General features: G+C 38.6%; 1 protein-coding gene across 4 annotated transcripts in view; it reads right to left on the minus strand.

Moving 5' to 3' along the window:
* Positions 1–22,094, minus strand: part of LOC132303133 (anaphase-promoting complex subunit 5) — an 83,245-nt gene that overhangs the window by 52,988 nt on the left and 8,163 nt on the right. For all 4 annotated transcript variants that reach the window (XM_059800253.1, XM_059800250.1, XM_059800252.1 and 1 more), the window contains exons 5-8: positions 10,601–10,850; positions 2,901–3,078; positions 2,720–2,798; positions 2,526–2,611 (exon numbers count right to left, since the gene is read on the minus strand). In XM_059800253.1, the coding sequence (XP_059656236.1) occupies positions 2,526–2,611; positions 2,720–2,798; positions 2,901–3,078; positions 10,601–10,850 (593 nt within the window). The remainder of the gene's footprint in view (positions 1–2,525; positions 2,612–2,719; positions 2,799–2,900; positions 3,079–10,600; positions 10,851–22,094) is intronic.

Here is a 22,094-nt window from a genome sequence, read left to right on the forward strand (position 1 = left end):
CCTATGATGGTCTTTTAAGTGCATATATATCCTTCTTGGGCAAGATTGTGTCCGTTTCTATTCCTCGATCAGTGTCAGAGGCCCTCTAGGATCCCAATTGGATGTTTGTTATGACAGCAGAAATGGATGCTTTAGAGTGTAATAATACATAGGAACTTGTTGCTTTACTTGCTGGGGAGAAAACAGTTGGCTGCAAATGGGTCTTTAATGTGAAGTACTTGGCTGATGGTTCTATTAATCGATATAAGGCTTGGTTGGTGGCGAAAGGCTTCACTCAAATTCCGGGCAAAGACTTTGGTGCTACCTTTGCTCCTATGGCAAAGTTGACATCTGTGCAGCTGCTTGTCTCCTTGGCTGCTGCCTATTCTTGGCCTATGCATCAGTTAGATGTCAAGAATGCATTTCTTAATGGAGACTTACTTGAGACTATATATATGGATCCACCGCCTGGATTTCGGGCTGAGGGGGAGTATGCTGGGAAAGTATGTCGGTTGCTTTAGTCTCTTTATGGTCTGAAGCAATCTCCTAGAGCATGGTTCATTCGTTTTAGTGATGTTGTTCTATCCATGGGCTTTGTGCGCTGCCACTCAGACCATACTTGCTTTATTCGACGTCGCTATGATGGTCGCTGCATCATGTTATTAGTATATATGGATGATATCATTATCACAGGTGATGATGCTTCAGGGATTGCTCAGGCGAAACTTCATCTTCAAAAGTCCTTTGATGTGAAGGACTTGGGTCCCCTTCGATATTTTCTTAGAATTGAGGTTGCTAGATCCCGTCGTGGAATTTCCTTATCTCAAAGGAAATATGTTTTGGATCTTCTTCAAGATATTGGCATGCTTGGGTGTTGACCCGCTTCCACATCCGTGTATCAATGTTTGGTAGGTCGTCTTATCTACTTGACTAACACAAGGCCCAATTGACCTTTGTTGTTAGTGTGGTTAGTCAATTTATGCATGCCCCTCGCTCAGCTCATATGGATGCAGTCTACCATATTTTGAGGTATCGTAAGTCGTGCCTTGGCCTTGGTCTATTCTATGACTCAGGAAATCAGTTCGGACTCTCATGCTTTACTGATGTAGACTATGCTGGATGTAAGACAGATAGACGGTCTACCTCTGGCTTCTGTATTTTCTATGGTAATCATCTCATATCATGGAAGAGTAAGAAGCAAGTTGTTGTCTCCAGATCTTCTGCTGAAGCTGAGTACCGATCTATGGCTCAAGGTACTTGTGAGCTCCTTTGGCTTCAATCAATTTTGGAATAGTCGGGTCTTGTAGAGAAAGGTTCTTCAAGGTTGTTTTGTGACAATAAATCAACCATCATGCTTGCTTCTGATTCTGTGTTACATGAAAGGTCGAAACATATTGAGGTAGACATTCACTTCATTCGAGAGAAGGTTCAATCAAGTATCATTAATCCTATTTTTGTTCCCCCTTCAGAACAAAATGCATATGTGTTCACACAAAGTCTGTTAGGCCTTCTCTTCTTCACTCTTCCATAGTCAAGCTGGGCTTGGTCAACATATTTGCTCCAGCTTGAGGGGGAGTGTTGGAAATCATATCTATAGATTGACTCGATGATTGTGGCAGATTTATTAGGTCTTCATTATAGGCTTATATGTTTAGGCTTTTGTTTAGGGATTTGATTTTTATTCTCAATTTGATTTTTGTTCTCTTTCCATATTTGTAATTTTCCACTTGTATATAATGATAGTCAGGCTCTCAAATTGAGTACGCCAATTTTACCAAATCACTTTCTATATATATATATATATATATAATAGTGAGAGATGTAGCGATACTCTCTCAATTTTTCTCCCAAAAACACTGCTCTCCTTCACTTTGAATCACAATCTCAATATGGTAGGTGTTATCACCATGAAATCTTCGTCATCATTATTGTTGGCTTTTATCGTCATCATCGTGTGGTTGCCGCTGAGCATAATTGATTCATTGTCAAGTCATGTCCAGATCTGTTGTGTAATGATCATTGACATTGTCTTCGTGTATTAATTGACATCATTAAGTAGTGGTCAACGTCATTGTGGCGGTCGTCGTTGTAGCATGTGGCTGTCTCACTGTTGAGGGAGATTGGAGAATGTTGTTTTTGGCTAGGATTTCAAACGACATACAAAGTACAGGAAGAGGCTCGACCCAATTTTCTTATCCACCAATAAACAGAAATTTTTCAAGCATGTTTGACACTTAATGGATAATTTTGGAACCTGTTATCAAAGGATGATTTAGAAACAGTTCTTAGTTTTGTCAAGTATATTAAAATTTTGATGTTTGTGCTTGTAGAATACAAGTAGTTGACTGTAAAATATCATGGTTCAGAAGCAGGGAAACTGTGGTGCAGGCCCCAAGTCTTTGCTAAAAGCCAAATTGAGCTATCTCAATTAAATTATTATGAACATTATTTGTAACTTATAAATGTATTAAAGTAATAACTTGACTACTGCAGCATAACTTCCAAAATCAGCACTTAATAAAATTCAATAAATATTTGACATTCACCTGTAATCAAAATAACGGTGGAGATTCTCTAAAGCAGCAGGATAATCGTCATGATAGAGGTTGTTCAAGTAACGCAAGAAGTGAACCTGCTTTGTAGAGCATCACAAAGAAAAGAAGAAATATTCTTACAGCAAGTGAAACCATTTCCAATGGAAAATAACAAATGAACAACCTGAATAAGAAAATTGACGTACACGATGCAGCTCTGGTGCCATTTTTAAAAGCTGCTTTAAGATATACTCAAAAGCATTTAAAGGAACTGAGCTGCCATGCCTACCACAAGAGATTCCTTGATTTAAAAGATACTGAAATGTTTCTACCAAGTAAATAAGATCAGGTTCAATGTAGAAAAAAATTAAATAACAAGACGGTTACTTTTCAATTGCATCGGCTTTCTCAATCAAGTATCCTTGTATCTGCCAGTTTGTACATAGGAAAAATCCTCCAGGGTGATCCAAGCCTCTCAATGCATCAGTTGGAGGGTTTGCAATTGCACTAACACCTCTAGGTTTGTCACTCTGAGTGAGTTTCTGGCCAGCGGAAACCTCAATATCTGCATGCATAACAATATCTAAAAATTTTAATCGCCTCACCACTTAGGACATCCAGAAAAGCACAGAATCAAACCCCTTAATACTGAAAACATTAATATAACCAAGTAGTCTAACTTAAGCAGGGTGCTTGAAGGTGAAGGAAATAACGTTTTGGCCGACCTCAATGTATTACACTAAAGGAAATAACAAACAAATGCCACAATTGCTGGGTAGCCCCAGAATAGTAGATAAAAGCAGAAGCAATTTTTTAATTAAATAAAAATAATTTTTCTGAGCGGAACAGGGTCTCAATCAGATTTAACAAAATTAGTTTAACCATGATCGTCTCAATTGGCTTTAACGAAATCAGTTTAACCATGATTACCATAGAAGATTAGAATTAACCAAACTCGTAGATAGTTGTCTGCCACCGGTCTCTAATTAATTGCTGGATCGGAATCCACAGACCTTTGATACAGTATCGACCTTTGATACAGTATCGACCTTTGATACAGTATCGACCATGGTACCTTCCAGATCTTCATTCCTATCTCCTGGAAAATCTTGAGTAGTTGAAAGTGTGGGCTTCAGATCTTCTTCTGAATTCTGGAACTATGAATGTTATGCCTACTGAACTAACAACTACCTCCCCTTTATATAGAGGTAGAGTTTTAATTGAATACTCTCCTTAATCTACAGTAATTCATTTTAGATCTACTACTCATATTCCAAGTTGAACTAGAAATGGAATCTGATAGGCTTATCCACGACTTTAATAGAATTTTAATACACCGCTGACTCTTTAGCCAACTAGAATACCTTCTATTTAATTATTTCTAATTCCACTAAATGAAAATAATTGCACTTAAGGATATGAATAATTATAATCTAACCCCTACTGTTACTTAATACCATAAATCAACTATTAGCATATATTATAGCCACAATTTATGGAATGACTTACCGTATTAGCAGAGATTTGATTATGCTATAGAATATGCCATAGTCTATGTTGTGATTTGATTTAGATTTGATTTAATTTCCTTTCTTGTAATATGAGCATATACTCTTTTTATTTATAAATACTAACCAAAAGGCCAGTGACCTAGCGGTACCAAGCCCCTACTTCTCAAAGAGAGGTCAGGGGTTCAAGCCTCCATAGAGGCATGTGTGTGTGAGTACCCAACTAGGGGAAAAAAAATTATAAATACTAGAGCTGTGAATGAGTGATTTATCTCATTCAAGCCTTTACACTATTCTCTCAATTTTCTTCTTTTCATATTTCTACTTCAACCCCTCCATGATAATATTTATTTGGATAAATATCTCCATCAGTCGAATATACCATTTATACATATTTGGTAACCTAGAACTCTCATGTTTAATCACATATCTTTAATAACAATTAAATATAACTGATTAGGTTCTTGTGATCAAACTATTCTAGCCAAATACTTTACCACATGGATTTCATTTTGATAAAATATGATCAGTAGTGAATATATTAATTATTTACCCGAAGAACTTAAGTTGTCCGATCCGTAGATCACTCCAACTATATCAATTGTAAATAATTAATACAACCTCAGTCAATATATTTCTCAAGACCTAGAGTTAACATACATAAGTTGATAAGGAAAACTGCTCATGATGGCGCAAATAATTTTCTACTTATTGTCAACCCATTCAGTGATCTATGCACGCCAACTCGATTGGTTCTGGATCACCCCATCCAAATGACTGAGACAAGTCACTCCACTTAGTATTTCAACTGAGGGTCCGAGTTAGAAACCAACGATTATACTCACGAAATAGAATGTCCAATTCTATTCGATAGATACCAATAAATTCATATCTCCTGCACACATACCTCAACCGCCTGTGTACATGAATTTATTCTATCATAATTGAAGGACCATGTAGATCAAGACGCTTAATCTACTCAATACATAGTCATCAATATTATATGGAGATGAAGAAAACATATTTCATTAAAAATACGTCATAATATATTCAATGGCTTTGCAGGGCTTACATAAACCCTAACAACAATATATCTATGGCTGTAAACAAATCACTAGGTAGCTTACAGTACAAACTTTATTATATATATTCACCTAATATTTTTCTTCACAAGACAAATAAGCAAAAAGAACTATATTGGTCACTCACCATCATCATCATCATCCTTGCCTTTATTCCATGTAAATGGAGTCGGCCACATGAATTCTATTGTTCCATGTTTTTCTATTACAAGTGATGTCTCATATTATATTTACTTCATCCCATGTTAGTTTTGATCCGTCTCTTTGTCTCTTACCTTCTACGCAAACTAATCTCCCTTTCTTACCACTAAACCTTCAAGGTCTACAGTAATATGTCCAAACCAAAATGCATGTTTTCTCCTATATTATCAAAAAAGAAGTTTTGGGTTTTGGCTTACTCAAACCGAGAGCCAAGAGCTATATTTATATACAAGAATAGGGTACAAAAAAGGGAAACCAAATCAAAGAAAAATAGGAAAGATGCCAAAATCTACGTGATCCCGTGATTATGGGGATCTTATCTGCGTGATCCCATGATTATGGAGATCTTACATAAAACATCTAATAAAAGGCTAAAAACAGCTAATAAAAATAATAATAATAATAAAGATATTTCAACACTCCCCCTCAAGCTAGAGTGAAGATATCAATCAAGCCTAGCTTGGTAATCGAGGAATGAAGTAAAGATGGACCAACAGATTTGGTGAACACATCGGCCAACTGATTAGAGGAATGAACAAAGCACAACTTGATAATTTCTAAATGAACCTTCTCTTTGATAAAATGAATGTCCACCTCTATATGTTTAGTCCTCTCATGAAGAACAAAATTTGAAGCAAGCACGATGGCTGACTTATTATCACAAAACAAGTCTAAGGACTGTTTTTCACTTAGCCCTAGCTCCTTCAAGAAAGATTAAAGCCAGAGAATCTCACAAGTACCCTGAGCCATGGCACAATACTCAGCCTCTGCTAAAGATCTCGAAACTATAGGTTGCTTCTTACTTTTCCAGGATATAAGATGATCTCCATAAAAAGTAGAGAAGCCAAATGTGGAACGCCTGTCAGTCTTAGACCCAGCATAGTTTGCATCACTGAAACAAGATAGCCCAACTTACCTGTTAAAATAATAGAATAATCCAAGTCCAGTACACGACTTAAGATATCGAAGAATATGATATACCGCATCCATATGAGTTGTACGAGGAGCATGTATAAACTCGCTCACAATACTAACCACAAAAGCCAAATCAAGACGAGTGTTGGTAAGATAAATCAATCTTCCTACCAAGTGTTGATACTGCGAGGGATCAGAAAGAAGATCTCCAAACTCAACCGAGATCTTCAAATTAGGATCCATAGGAGTGGAAGCAGGTTTACACCCAAGCATACCAGTGTCTCGAAGAAGATCCAAGACATACTTAGATCTAGCAACCTCAATTCCCAAGAAATATCTGAGCTGCCCAAGATCTTTCACATTAAAAGCTTTAGGCAATTGAAGCTTTACTTGAGCAATCCCAGGGATGTTATTGCCAGTAATGATGACATCATCAACATAGACAAGAAGAATGATACATCGACCAGTGGAGGAACGTGGATAAAACATGTATGGTCAGAATGGCATCTAACAAACTACATTAATAGAATTACATCACTAAAACGACTGAACTGGGAGATTGTTTTAACCCATACAAAGACTTCCGCAATCGACAAACTTTTCTAGCATACTCCCCCTCAGCCCGAAAACCGGGTGGAGGATCCATGTAAATAATCTCAAGAAGATCACAATTAAAGAAAGCATTCTTCACATCAAGCTGATAAAGAGGCCAAATGTGAGAGGCAGCCAGGGAGACAAGCAAACGAACTCAGGTTAATTTAGCCACTAGAGCGAAGGTATCATTAAAGTCTTTACCAGGAGTCTGAGTAAACCCTTTGGCCACCAAACGGGCCTTATACCGATAAATAAAGCCATCAGCCAGATATTTACCACCGAGGAAAAAAGGTATCAAGTTTGCCTAGAAAGGCTCGATAAGAGCTGGAAAGACTATCATAAGAGATATATTGCGAAATAGGATGATCAATACTGCAAGCGAATCCAAATCTAGCAAGGGATTTGCGGTCCCGAGTGGGATACCGAGGCTTAGGAACTGGGTCAGGGAATTGTAAAGGAGAGAGAGGAGATGTACCTAAACCTATATTTGAGGAGGATGAAGGCATTTGAGGTGGAGCACGAGGGCAGCGAAAATAGACCTACAAAGGGGGTGAGGAAACCACAAGAGAAAACTCTTCATGCAAAATAGGAAGAGGACGAGCAAGAGGAGAAGCCTCTTGATCGGGAGTAGAAGTTTCCTACAAGATAGTGTTACAACCATAAAAAGGGGTATGCTCATGAAAGGCGACATCAAGAGAGTGATACATGTGTTTGTCTACAGGATCATAGCACCGGTAACTTTTTGACATGGAAGAGTATCCTAAAAAGATACATTTAATGGCCTTGTCATCAAGTTTAGTACAAGAAGGGCAACGATTCTGAACAAAACATATACATCCAAACACTCGAGGCATGATGGAAAAAAGAGTAATATCAGGCATAGGAGAGGTGTTTATGATCTGAGTTCTAAGGGCATAAGATCATAAACCCATCAAAAACTGGTAGGTATGCTCGCGGTCCAGCCTCTTGACCAAAAGAGTTGCAGCTTCTTCAGTGAAATCAGAGAGAGGTTCATATTGTGCTAATTCTTCCCACGGAGGTACCCAAAATACTCTGATACTGACAGCTTGAGTGTCTCTTGAGATGCATGAGCAATCTCCTGATAAAGTTCAAAGATACAAGCATCATTGCAGGAGTGAGCATACGTCTTGTTAAAGGCTTGCCACAGACGAAAAACGAAAGTGCGAAGCATGAACATATTATAGATACACTCCTCCATTGAGTTGAAGATCCAACCCAAAATGGTGCATCTGTCCATGTCCCATGCAATATACTTAGTACCCGTCTTTTATGGTTCCTTGACTAGGCCCAAAAGCCAACCTGTTTTCCCTTTCCCTCTAATATAGAGTTGAAGAGAACGGGGCCAAGATACGAAGTTGCGCCCATTTAAGAGCACACTAGTAACCTGCTGTGCCAAAGATAAAGTATGTTGGACCGAGGATTAATTGTCCTTTTGGCTACTAGAATCACTCATAGTACCAAAATAAGGCTAGTCCACATGTCAAAGAAGGAGGAAAGAGAAAAACAAGGCCGGAAAAATCGGTATTTTCCTCCAAATATGCTGTCGAACAAACATCAGCAACCCACAAAGGAAAAAAAATAAAAGAACCTTTAGGTCATAAAAAACCTAAGGGAATTCTCCTAAAAAAGGAGTAAAAACACAAAGGGTTACCCCTCTGCTATGTGCACAAGCCCTGTTGGGGTTGCCGCGCCAAGAGAGAGAGAGAGAGGGGTCTGGCACAAGGGCAGGGAGGAGATGGAGGTGCGCCGGAGGTGAGGGAAAGAGGAGAGAGGGGGGAGATAAGGTGGCGGAGTTGGGGAGGCGAAGGTTTTTGTTTTTTGCTCTGATACCAAAAATAAGAAATTTTGGGGTTTGGCTTACTCAAACTGAGAGCCAAAGCTATATTTATATACAACAATAGGGTACAAAAAAAGGAAACCAAATCAAAGAAAAACAGGAAAGATGCCAAAATTTACGTGATCCCATGATTATGGGGATCTTAAATACGTGATCTAATGATTATAGGGATCTTATCTACGTGATCCCATGATTATGGGGGATCTTACATAAAACACCTAATAAAAGGCTAAAAACAGCTAATAAAAATAAAATAATAATAATAATAATAATAAAGATATTTCAACAATCACTAATAAGAGTCCTTCCTAAGTTTTTTCGCACACGTTGATTATACACCCCATCTCTTCAAACAGCATTCTCATTTCAGCTAAATAAACGCTTAGTTCTTATTTCTTTTTTAATGCACAACATTCCCATCCATATAAGATAGTTGGCCTACTAATTGTCATATAAAATTTTCCTTTTGAATGTATTTGATAATTGTTCATCATTTTACGTAAAACATCACTAGCATGTTTCTATTTGTCCACCCTACTCCAATCCTACTAACTACATAATCATCTATCTCCTTGTCTTTTTGTAGAATTTATCCTAAATATCAAAAATGGTTATTTGAGTAATCTTTTGGTCTTGATATGTTATATTTATATTGTCATTTTTTGATACTTAATTAAATTTACATTCCGTGTATTTTGCTTTAATTTTACTAATTCTCAAGCCTTAAGCTTCTAGTGTATTTCTCTATATTCTTAAATTTATTGCTAGAGCTTCTTTAGAAGCATCTAATAACATTATGTCATTGGCAAACAACATGCACCATGGATTAATCCTTGCATTTCCATTTTCATTATCCTAAATATCAAAAATGGTTATTTTCATTATCCATTTTCAATTCAAGAGTTGGCTTTGGACTGTGCTCTGAAATTTAAAGTGAAATCTACAAGGAGAAAGTTTTATAGGATGATTTTCACTGCAACTTTATACTGCTTATGGAAGGAGAGGAATGCCAGATTGCATAATGAATTATATACTTCTCCAAATGATTTAGCTAAGTGTATTTTGTGGGAAACTTTGGAAATCTTGGGGGGGTTTGTCTCCAAGATGTTATTTCTGTTTTTCACCAGGATGTGGTTAGTTGAGAGCTTGCCTTGTTGGCTAGTGTTTTTTCTTGTTTGGTGTGGGGTATGCCCCATGCATCCTTTGTAATATAATGTTTATATTTATGAAAAAATTTCTCCATTTAGGCAAAAAAAAAATGGTTATTTGAGTAATCTTTTGGTCTTGATATGTTATATTTATATTGTCATTTTTTGATACTTAATTAAATTTACATTCCATGTATTCTGCTTTAATTTTACTAATTCTCAAGCCTTAAGCTTCTAGTGTATTTCTCTATATTCTTAAATTTATTGCTACAGCTTCCTTAGAAGCATCTAATAACATTATGTCATTGGCAAACAACATGCAGCATGGATTAATCCTTGCATGTCCATTTTCATTTCATCTAGCACTATAGTAAATAGATACAGGCTTAGTACTGGAAACGTAGTACTCCATATCAGTTGAGTATTTGCGACCCGGCGGAGTCCCAGTCCGATGATCACCGATATATCAGCGGGAATCAGAATCACACGATACTCCACCGAGACCCTAGAGAATCAGCCGAGTCTCATCTGAGTCCCTAAACAATCAACCGAGTCTCAGCCAAGGAGTTGACTAACTCAGCATACCTAATGGTGTGTGACGTTGAGAAAATTTTATGAAAATGATATCTCATTATATTACGTTACGCCCAATACGGCCCCAAATCTATTACACCACGGATGCGGACGGCGGCTGGTTCCACGACTTCAAACCATGATTGGACATTACAACATCTATATACACATGCACATTAAAAAATGTTGTCATGTAACTACACCATACCGTCAATAAGTCCAAAAAGTACTTTTGGTGCATGATTATGAAATGGAACTCCTCCACTGGCCTTTTTGTTCGCTTCAATTTCTTCCGTAACTTTCTCAAAAACAAAATTCTCCAAATCCATGTTTTCATATTCTGATAATGCTTCTAGATCATTGGTAGCATCATCTGAACAAGGCAACTCATAAGGAGGAAGATTTGAGAGGGCTTCTTTACAATACATCCCTATATTTGATAAAAGATGACACACGCCCTGCATTTATAAAAAAAAATATAAATAAATAAAATATATATATAGATATATATATATATAAATTATTGTCAAATCATTTTTTACTTGCACATGGAATTTAATTTAACAAGTATAAATTCTGAGAAACCAATAGGCAACGTTTAAAGGATGGGTACAATGAAAAAAAAAAAAAAAAAAGAAAGAAAAAACAAGCATTTGTACGCAGAACATCATCCTACACTAAGAAAAAAGCAAAACAGGACTTTCACAAGGAATATGACAAAAACAGACAAGTTTATAATGTGTCCCCCTTTCAAATTCAAAGTTAATACAATTCTATTTAACAGCTACAAAATCTAACAGAAGATAAGCTATGCCCATGGAACCGCACTACATTTGCAAGAAATTCAGCATATGAATTACCAGGATCAACCCTACCTGGAAAAAATTATAATAAGGAATCTGTTAACTAAGACAACCAACAAGGACGAAATCTACTTGTGCATCAAACCACCTAAATTACCTTTAGGTTGAGGAGATACCATCTAAGTGAAACGACAAGAAGTACGGCCAAGAATCTTTACTTCTCAAGGTGAACAGCAAGATAGGTAAATTTAGAGATAGAAATTAAAAAAATACAAATAAAAATAAAGTTCAAGTTATTGGCTGGATAAATTTCAATGCTTTCGTGGAATTAGATAACAAAAAGTTAGAATCGTAATCTCTACGGTGTTGTTTGATAAAACAGAAAATTAAGTACTGAAAATTTAAGAGCTGAGACTATCCTTTGTACCCAGTGTAAGTCCCATTAACGTTGGATGCCAATAGAGAAGACTGGAGACAGTTTGACATTATAAGTGAATATCCAATCTTTTACCATTGCACCAAGCAATACCTTCTTTTATGGCCCTTCTTTGTAATCTAAACCACTTCATACTTAAGCCTTTATGAAACACCCTACAAACTTAAAAATAAAAGTACTCCACAGAAAAATAAGAGTTTAGTAGAAAGGATATATAAGGTTTTGAATAACTCTCTCTCAGTTAAAAGGAGATTCTAGGGTTTGGGGTTTTCCTGAGTAGGTTACGTGGAGAAGACGGTGCTTCTCATTGAGGAGGGTAATTCCTCCTCCACGCAGTCTCCAGGGGCGGTCTCATCTCCTCGGCAAGGTTCGCCTCCACGTCAATCTTCACGTAGTTTTTTCATGAAAACAAAACAGAGACATCTTTCATTAATTTAACTTACCATGAAGGCTTCAAGCCCAAGGAGAAAGTGGTGATAGAGGATGCAGATGTTGAAGACGATATTGCCCAATGGAAGAACTCTATTATTATGTAACAGCCCGAATTTCAAGAACCCGGAGCGTTAGTGAGTAACCGTAAACCCCACCCGATATTGAGTCCGAAATGCGGAAGCGAAAACAAAAGAAGAGGTCACTAAAGGTAACTAACACCTCTAGGACAACAAGAGTCTCATAAGAAGTCTCAGAAAAACTCGAAGACAAAAGCGGAAGCTAAGGTCAAAACGAACAAAATACTAATGATAAGGGTAAAATTGTCATTTTACCCAAAGCATCGGAACATTTGACTCTAAACAAGTCAAATTAAGTGATCTCAATCCAAACTAAACAATTTGAGACATCCAAAGAGGTCCTAAGACTCAAAAGTCAAGGTTTCCCAAAAGTACCCGTCCCGGTCAAGTGATATCCCGACACTGTCCGCTAAAACAAGTATATCTCCCAGTAGGTTTGGAATCTGAATATGGGATTGGTACCATTGGAAAGCTAACTCAAAATCCTTGAGTCTAGACTCAAGAATGACCTAATTTGGATCTGGAGTTATGACTGTTGCAAGATCGCGTGAAAAATCTATCCAACACATGAACAGTAATGCCACATTCTGCCCAAACACTAAAAGTAGGCTCTTGGAAAGGTTTCCCAAGATCTAAATTGAATATGCGGTGTTCAAATACACCCAAATGACCCTAGAATGTCCCGGAGTGGTGGTTTGGTTGTAAAACAAAAAAAAAAAAAAAAATGGATGAATAGTAACCGTGACCAAAATTTCAAAAGAGAAAACCCAACACATAGCCATAGATCCTCAACATGTTTCTAAGGCATGCTAAAAAAAAAAAAAAGCATATAAACACGTCTACATAACATTACGTCATAAAAACCATACATCCCAACACCAAGTGCTAACCAACTCCACTATCCAAACTCTCTATGCAAAGAGAGAAACTCATCTCACAAAATGACCATCAAGGTCTCCGAAACATAGGGTCAACAAGCCTTTCCCAAAACTAGCTCTTACCCAATGTGGAACCTCTACATCCGCACAAAGGCAAAACAACAAATGTAATGGGTAGTTCCAACACTAACTATCACAAGACATCTACAAGAAAGACATATCCCAAGATGCCAACGAGTCCGATGGAGACTCTATAGGATTCTATCATAATCCTAACACACCACCCCAAGTCTCCAATGACAAGGGAGAGTAATTAATTGCACCAATGCAATTAATCACACGAAACCACACACATATCAAACCATAGCTCACAAGAGCTGCTCGAAACAAACTCAAGAACCCTGGGTCAACACACCTCTCAAGTCCCAAAACCATCACTCCAAGAAGACAAGTCACAAGGACCTCGCCGTTGAGGCTCACAAAAACAAATCTTTCATTCCCTAAAGAAGAACCCAAGTCAATCCTGACTCACCGTCCCATGATGTGAGAAACAAAACCTCAAATGATGTCATCGCATCAAGGTCACCACAAAGCCCAAAAGATGATACCAACACCTCAAACACACCAACGACCATGTTATGAAGCTATGAAAGAAAATGAGATGAAACAGTGCCTCCATGGCCCACGTCTCATTCCACCAAGCAAATACTACAACCTTACGCTCACAAGAGCCTCACTCACATCAACCATTACCCCAAGGTCTCAAAACCACAAGACCGATGAAACAAACCAAAAAGGATCCCATCGCGGAGACCTAGCAAAACAAACCCCTCCTATCCAAGGAAGAAATCCTAAATGACAACGCATCCAAGGATACTATGGACTCCAAGAGACAATGCCCTAGCATCTATCTCACCCAACCAAGCATGGATAATGCAGAAGGTCAAAACAAAATACGAAATAAACATTTAGTCACCAAGATTACATACGTCACATAGTAAAATCTCAAGATAAACATTTCACGAAACCACATCTCATGTTGTCACTACCACCATTTTAAGTACATAGTATACATTCCTTTCTACACACAGGCATACCAAACATTTAGCATACAACATGGCAACAAGACCACATACTTATACAAGTATTAAACAATCCACATAAAACATGTTTTGTCACATAGCAAGTATGTAAAAATCAAAACAAGTCACAAGTAATAACAAGTATGCTCACCACATAGCACAAAGCCAACATAAACACTTAACACACAATCATGCTCAACAATCTGCACACACTATAAGGCATGATGTATATAACATGTAACGACTGAAACTACCAACTAGCATACTTGTGCAAAAGGCAACTCAAGATCCTAAGTACTCAATCAACTTGCATTTAACTAAGCTACGCACATTCATGCTAAACACATAGCATACATACAAACATAGCAACTAGCATGCTCAAAAATAAATGTGTACTTAACAATGCATAAAAATCGGAATGAGAAGCTCATTGTCTCTCTAACACCCTACTAGCCATCTAAGTCCCAAAAACGATTAGTGACGAGAAGAGATGATCAATCACTTCCAAGCACTTGTGACCACATGCAACTCATCTAATGAATGCATAAAACGAAACACATAATAAGATACAATGGCATACATGTCATATAGAGATGCTCTTAAACACATAAACACTTGAGCACATAAATGCTATGAAGATATGAAACATGAAGGAAACCCAAAACCCGTCGTCCATGGTTTTCGAACCCGGACGCTATGATACCACGCTGTGATGCACCAGATTATGGGATTCTGGGCGTCACATATTAGCTATGTTATGGCTTAAAAAACCATATTATCACCCGGGATGGTTTCTTTGTGGCTAAGTTCGACTCTAAAGAGGCGGTCAATAGGGCTTTGCAGAGGGTGCACACTTTTGAAGGAAGGCCAGTTATCATGAAGAAGTGGAACCATAATGTGAACCTGAAGAAGGATCTGCTTGAGTCGATGTCGATTTGGATCAAGATACATGGTTTGCCGTTTCACTACATAAATAAAATGACATCGAAGGTATGCTCAAACTTCTCTAAACCTATTTTCTTAGATGATGTGGCCGCAAATAGGGGTCAATTTGTGCGTGTAATGGTGGAAGTAGGTATCAAGGATGCTCTTCCCAGTGATATAATTATTTGTGTGCATGGGGAGGACTGTATGGTGGACATCGACTTTGAAGCCTGTTGTATGCAATATATGTAATAAGGCAGATCATGTGTCTGATAAATGTCCTCAACGAGCACTAGGTGACCAAAAATCAGAAACAGAAGGGCAAGGGAGTTGATAAATGGGTTGTGAAAATGACGGGGAAGTTTGTAGAGGAGGAACAGGCTCAGCAAACTCAGAATGTTACAATTGTTCATGTTAGCATATATGATAGCCACGATTTATGGAATGACTTACCATATTAGCAAAGATTTGATTATGCCATAGAATATGCTATGATTTGATTTAGATTTGATTTAGTTTCCTTTCTTGTAATTTGATAATGTACTCTTTATATCTATAAATACTAGAGTCGTGAATGAGTGATTTATCTCATTCAAGCCTTTAAACAATTCTCTCATTTCTCTGCTTTTTATATTTCAACTTGGTATCAGAGCCAACACATTTTCACACCTTTCAGTAGCCTTGCTACTTGTGCGACAACCACCTTAGGTTGTTTGTGATATCATGTGACGTTGCCTACACATGTTTTTCCATGTTGTTGTTTTGTGATCGAAAACAAGTATTTTTAAGTTTTACAATTTATTTTTTACTCTTCTAGGGTTGGGTAAATTGGGATAGTTGGTCTCCAACACCTAGAAGGCCTTGGGAAAAAAAATTTGTCTACAAAGAGGTTCCGGATATTAAGAAGGAGGTTGTCTGGCTATATATAAGCGGGAAGCACTCCTTAAAAAAAAGTATGTATTTGGATTTTTTGGGAATGGTCTGAGGAGACATTGTTATTAGTTAAGGTCTAAGGAGACCCTTTAATTTATTAATAGAATTTGTGATGTTTTTGGAGTTTTTTATTATCGTGTGATAGATTATGGCAGATTTAGGGTCCTCGAATGTTAATTCTCTTGGCTCAAGTTCTGTGGGTGGTGGTGCCATTTTTCCCACCAACTCATCAGAAAATCCAGGACTTCAAATCACCACAGTGAAGTTGGATGGCTCCAACTATTTGATTTGGGCACAATCTGTCAAGATGTTCATTGGTGGCAAAGGCAAGATTGGCTATATTACTGGTTCTGAGAAAGAGCCAGCTGAGTCAGAGAAGGCATATCCACAATGGTTTGCAAATAACGCTATGGTTATGTCTTGGCTAGTCAATTCAATGCAACCAAACATAGCCGTTGGCTATATGTTTACGAAGACTGCTAAGGATATTTGGGATTCAATTCAACGCACTTATTCTCCGAGGCAGAATAATGCACGGATTTTCCAGTTGGGGCGAGATATCACCAGGAATTCTCAAGGTGACTTGACATTTTCAGGTTACATCGCCAAGTTTCATGCTATTTGGGAAGAGATGTCATATTATGATTCCTTCCACTCTTGGAAGGATCTAGATGATGCAGTTTTATATGCAGGGATTGTGGAGAAGAATCGATTGTTTCAGTTTCTTGTCGGGTTGAACGACAAATTTAAGTATACTCGTGTTCATTTATTGGGCTTATCTTCATTCCCTACTCTTGAGGATGCATACTCCTATGTGTTGTCACGTGAGAGCCATCGACCTCATCCATTAGGTGTTGCTTCTGTTGATCGTTCCGCTATCGCAGTTCAGTTCCCAACCTTTCAGGAACTGCACCATCCTAGTCAGTTCATAGCGTCCTCCTCTGGGACAACAACGTGGACGGTGTGACCATTGCGAAAAAATTGGTCACATCAAATCTCGTTGTTATGCTCTACATGGACGCCCATAGCAACATAAACAACAGCCTCGATCCTCTGCACATTCTGTTACACAACTAGTCTCGTTGTCAACTCCTGACAACTCTGCCTCTACATCTTCTGCCACATTTACCTTGACTCAAGCTGATTTGAACAAATTCAAACAATTCTTCAACCAAAGGGAGGCATCATCTCAGCCAACCTCCACTTATGCCCACTCAGGTACTATTGCGTCTGCACATAGTGTATCTACATCTTCGACACCATGGATCATTGATTCTGGTGCTTCAGACAATATGACTGGTATGTCCTCATTCTTCCAATCTTATAGTATCTGCTCTGGCTATCGCAAGGTACGCCTTGCGGATAGCTCTCCATCTTCTATTGCTGGGAGGGGACATATCAGTTACTCCTTTATTAACTTTGTCAAATACACTTCATGTTCCACAATTGACTACAAATCTTATTTTTGTTAGTAGCATTACCAAACAATTAAATTGTAGTGTAGTTCTTTCCCTCTCATTGTATTTTTCAGGATCTGGTGTCGAAACGGACGATTGGAAGTGGACGTGAAGCCGTGAAGTGGATGGTTTATACCTGTTGGATGCTCCTTTGTTACCTCAAGCATATTCAACTTCATTTTCTAATTTTGTTTCATCTAATAAAGCCCAACTTATGCGTTGGCACATGCGTTTAGGATATATTTCTTTCGGTTATTTAAAACATTTATTTCCTTCTTTATTTTGTAACGTGGCAGTGTCAAATTTATCCTATGAGACACATCACATAGCTAAACATGTTCGTTCCAATTATCTTGCTAGTAGTAATAAATCTACTTTAACACCTTTTGATCTTGTACATTTAGATGTGTGGGGTCCTTGCCCAGTTACTTCTAGTCTTGGATTTCGTATTTCGTATTTCGTGTTGTTCATTGATGATGATGAGTCGTGTTACATGGGTTTATCTTATGAAAACCAAAAATGAGGTGTACACTATTTTTAAAAAATTTATGACAATGGTTCAGACTCAATATGGTCATACCATTAAAAAATTGATATCTGACCAGGGTACGGAGTACACTCATAGGGAGGTACAGTGGTTATGTACAAAATCTGGGATTGAGCATCAGATGGCTAATGTTAAAACCCCTCAACAGAATGGCCGTTCTGAGAGAAAGAATCGCCACATCCTTGACTTAGCCAGAGCAATTTGCATTGGCATTAATGTTCCCCAGTCATTTCGGGGAGATGCAGTTCTTATAGCGTTTACATCATTAATAGGACTCCTTCTAGGGTTCTTAATTTTGCAACTCCACTCTCAATCTTACATCCCAATTCATCTATTTTTTTTATTCCTCCGCGAATCTTCGGGTGTGTGTGCTTTGTTCAGCAGTTGGGGCAGACTCATACAAAGCTTGACCCCAAGGCTTTGAAAAGTGTGTTTTTGGGCCATTCTCACTCTTAAAAAGGTTATAGGTGTTACCATCCTCCCAGTCGTCGGTGGTTTATATCCATGGATGTTTCTTTCTTTAAGGATACACCATACTATAGTGGTTCAATTCGTTCTCAAAGCGAATGGTTCCCATTGAATATAATTGATGATCACCTTCTTCCGTACAAGCTTCTACTCCCACGATCGACTGCCATGTTCCTTCGGCACCAGCTCCGCCTTCTCAAGCTATTGTTTCGCTTGATGATCGCCCCATTGCTCTTCGAAAGGGTAAACGTTCTAGTACATACCCTATTTCTAATTTTGTTTCTGATTGTGCTCTCTCACCCTCCTGTCGGAGTTTTATTGTTTTTGTTGCCTCGATTCCTCTTCCCAGATGCACTATCACAACCTCAATGGCGCGATGCTATGACTTGAGAAAAATCAGACTTGGGACATGTTCTGCTTCCTATTGGACGAAAGGATGTGGGTTGTCGTTAGGTGTTTACAGTTAAGCATAATCCAGATGGGTCAGTTGTTTGTTACAAGGCCCGGTTGGTTGCCAAGGGTTATGCTCAGACTTATGCCATATATTATTAGGAGACTTTTGCCCTGTTGCCAAGATGAATACCATCCGTGTATTATTTTTCGTTGCTACGATTCGATCTTGGCCTCTATTTCAGTTAAATGTCAAGAATGCCTTTCTCAATGGTGATTTGCAAGAGAAGGTGTACATGGTACCCAATGGTGATTTGCAGGAGGAGGTGTACATGGTACCTCCTCCGGGCTTTCGTTGTCCTGCTCATTCTGGTATGGTCTGTCGTCTGTCATCTACGTCGTTCTCTATAAAGCAGTCTCCTCAAGCTTGGTCTAGTCGCTTTGGCACTGCCATGCTCAAGTTTGGTTTCCATCAGAGTGCAGCTGATCATACCTTGTTTTTACGTTATTCAGGCAGTAAGACAGTTGCTCTCATTGTCTATGTCGATGATATTGTTCTTACCAAAGATGAAACTACCGGAATTACTGAGGTTAAAAACTATCTTGGCCGTCAGTTTGAGATTAAGGATCTTGGTCCCCTATGGTACTTCTTGGGCATTGAGATGGCTCGCTCCAAGGCTGGCATTTTCATATCCCAACGCAAGTATGTTCTTCACTTGCTCTCTGCTTCTAGTCAGCTTGGCGCTCGTCCTGCTAATACTTCAATTGAGCAGAATCATCGGTTGGCTGATTCTGAGGGGGAGTTGTTGTCAGATGTTGGTCAGTATTAATGACTTGTGGGGAAGTTCATCTATTTATCCATGACTTGACTTGACATTGCTTATGTTGTGAGTGTCGTAAGTCAATTCATGCACTCTCCTCGTACCCCTCACCTTTTTCTTTTTCTTTTTTGATAAGTAAATATATATTAACAAAAACGCTCAAAGGGGAGCGAACCCTTAACAAAGCTAACAAAAGACGCAAAAAGCGCCATTACAACGATAAGTTGTCAACAAAATCCAACAAACTGTCCACGGATGGACAATTCCTCCCATTAACCTAAGAAAAGAGCGAATGCAAAACATACGACTTAATAACCCACGTCGGCGCCTCCTTTCCCTCGAAAGATCTCCTGTTCTGCTCTAGCCATACCCCCCACCAAACACAAAGAGGTGCAACCCTCCAAGCTTTCCTAATCCAACTACCCATTGATCTCCCTCTTCAAGCCTCTAACATGTCCACCGTGTTCCTTGACACCACCCACTCAACCCCAAACACATTCAAAACCATACTCCAAACATCCGCTGCCACTTTGCAATGCAACAAGAGATGGTTAACCGATTCACCTGCCATCTTACACATATAACACCAATTAAGTGTTATTCGGCCTCTTCTTCTAAGATTATCGATAGTAAGAATGCTGCCAAGTACCGCTGTCCATGTGAAAAACGTCACCTTCAGTGGAGCTGACGTCCTCTGTACAGCCTTCCAAGGGAGCCCATTGCTTAACGAATCCGTAAGACTTTGGTAAAACAACCTGACCTCAAACACCCCTCTAGAACCCCCCATCCACACCATCTCATCCCTTCCTTCCCCTCCACCCCTTGACTATATATTAATCCCATTAAAGCTAAAAATTCCAGCAGCTCCCAATCATTAAAGTTTTTACGAAAGCGCACATCCCAACTAGCTCTCCCATTCTCTAACCGAAAATAATCTGCAACCACAGCAAACTTATCCTCAACCATCCTGAAAAGCCGAGGGAACATACGAGCCAACACCACATCCCCACACCATACATCCTTCCAAAACCTCACATGCTGCCCATTCCCAACTCTAAACTGTATCCACTTAGAAAACTCGTCCCAACCCTGCCTAATTCCTTTCCAAGAACCCACACCTGCTGATAAAGACACACCTCTAGACATCCAACCTCCCTCCGCTTCCCCAAAACGACAAGCAATAATACGTCTCCAGAGCACAGACCTTTCACACCCAAATCTCCATAACCATTTCCCTAACAAAGCTTTATTAAACATATCCAACCTTTGAATTCCCAACCCTCCTCTTTTCATAAGAGTGCAAACTTTCTCCCATTTCACCAGATGGTACTTAACCTTCTCCCCTAATCCCCCCAACAAAAAGCTCCCCTGAATCTTGTTCAGCCTACTAACCACAATCTTGGAATCGGAAACAGAGACATGAAATATGTAGGAAGATTAGAGAGGGTACTTTTCAATAATGTGAGTTTACCCCCTTTTGACAAATATTGCTTCTTCCACCCGGATAACTTCGTACCCCTCACCTTGATGTAGCGATTCGGATCCTTCGCTACTTAAAAGGGTGTCCGGGCCATGGTATTTTGCTTTCCAATCATGGTCACTTACGTGTTGAAGCTTGGACAGATGTTGATTATGCAGGATCAGTTTCAGATAGGAGGTCAACTTCGGGTTATTGTACCACTATTGGTGGTAACTTGGTTACTTGGCGCGGTAAGAAGCAAGATGTTGTCTCTCGATCTAGTGTAGAGGCAGAGTATAGGGCTATGGCTCTTGGGGTATGTGAGTTGCTATGGCTGAAAACCTTGATGACAGACTTGTGCCTTCCAGTGTTACTTCCATTCTCACTCTACTATGACAAGTCTGCCATTAGCATTGCAGCAAATCCCGTTCAGCATGACAAGACTAAGCATATAGAAGTGGACCGTCACTTCATTCGAGAGAAGATCATCTCTAGTCAAATTTGCACTCCATTTTTCACAAGCTCTCAGCAGCTTGCAAACATTCTTACAAAGGGCGTTAGCAAGATTGTGTTTGAAAATGCATTATCCAAGTTGGGGCGTTTCAAATATCCACGCACCAACTTGAGAGGGAGTGTTAGCATATATGATAGTCACGATTTATGGAATGACTTACCATATTAGCAAAAATTTAATTATGCATATGTTATATAATATGCATAATTAAATTTTATAATATGCATATGTTATGACTTACCATATTAATAGAGATTTGATTATGTTATATAATATGCCATAGAATCTGCTATAGAATATGCCATAGAATATGCCATAGAATATGCCATAGAATATGCTGTGATTTGATTTAGATTTGATATAGTTTCCTTTCTTGTAATATGAGAATGTGCTCTTTATATCTATAAATACTAGAGCCGAGAATGAGTGATTTATCTCATTCAAGCCTTTACACAACTCTCTCATTTCTCTTCTTTTTATA

This window comes from Cornus florida, unplaced genomic scaffold, assembly GCF_030987335.1.
Source record: "Cornus florida cultivar Cherokee Brave unplaced genomic scaffold, ASM3098733v1 CherokeeBrave_3.0.0_Hap2_Chr04, whole genome shotgun sequence".
Lineage (NCBI taxonomy): Eukaryota > Viridiplantae > Streptophyta > Magnoliopsida > Cornales > Cornaceae > Cornus > Cornus florida.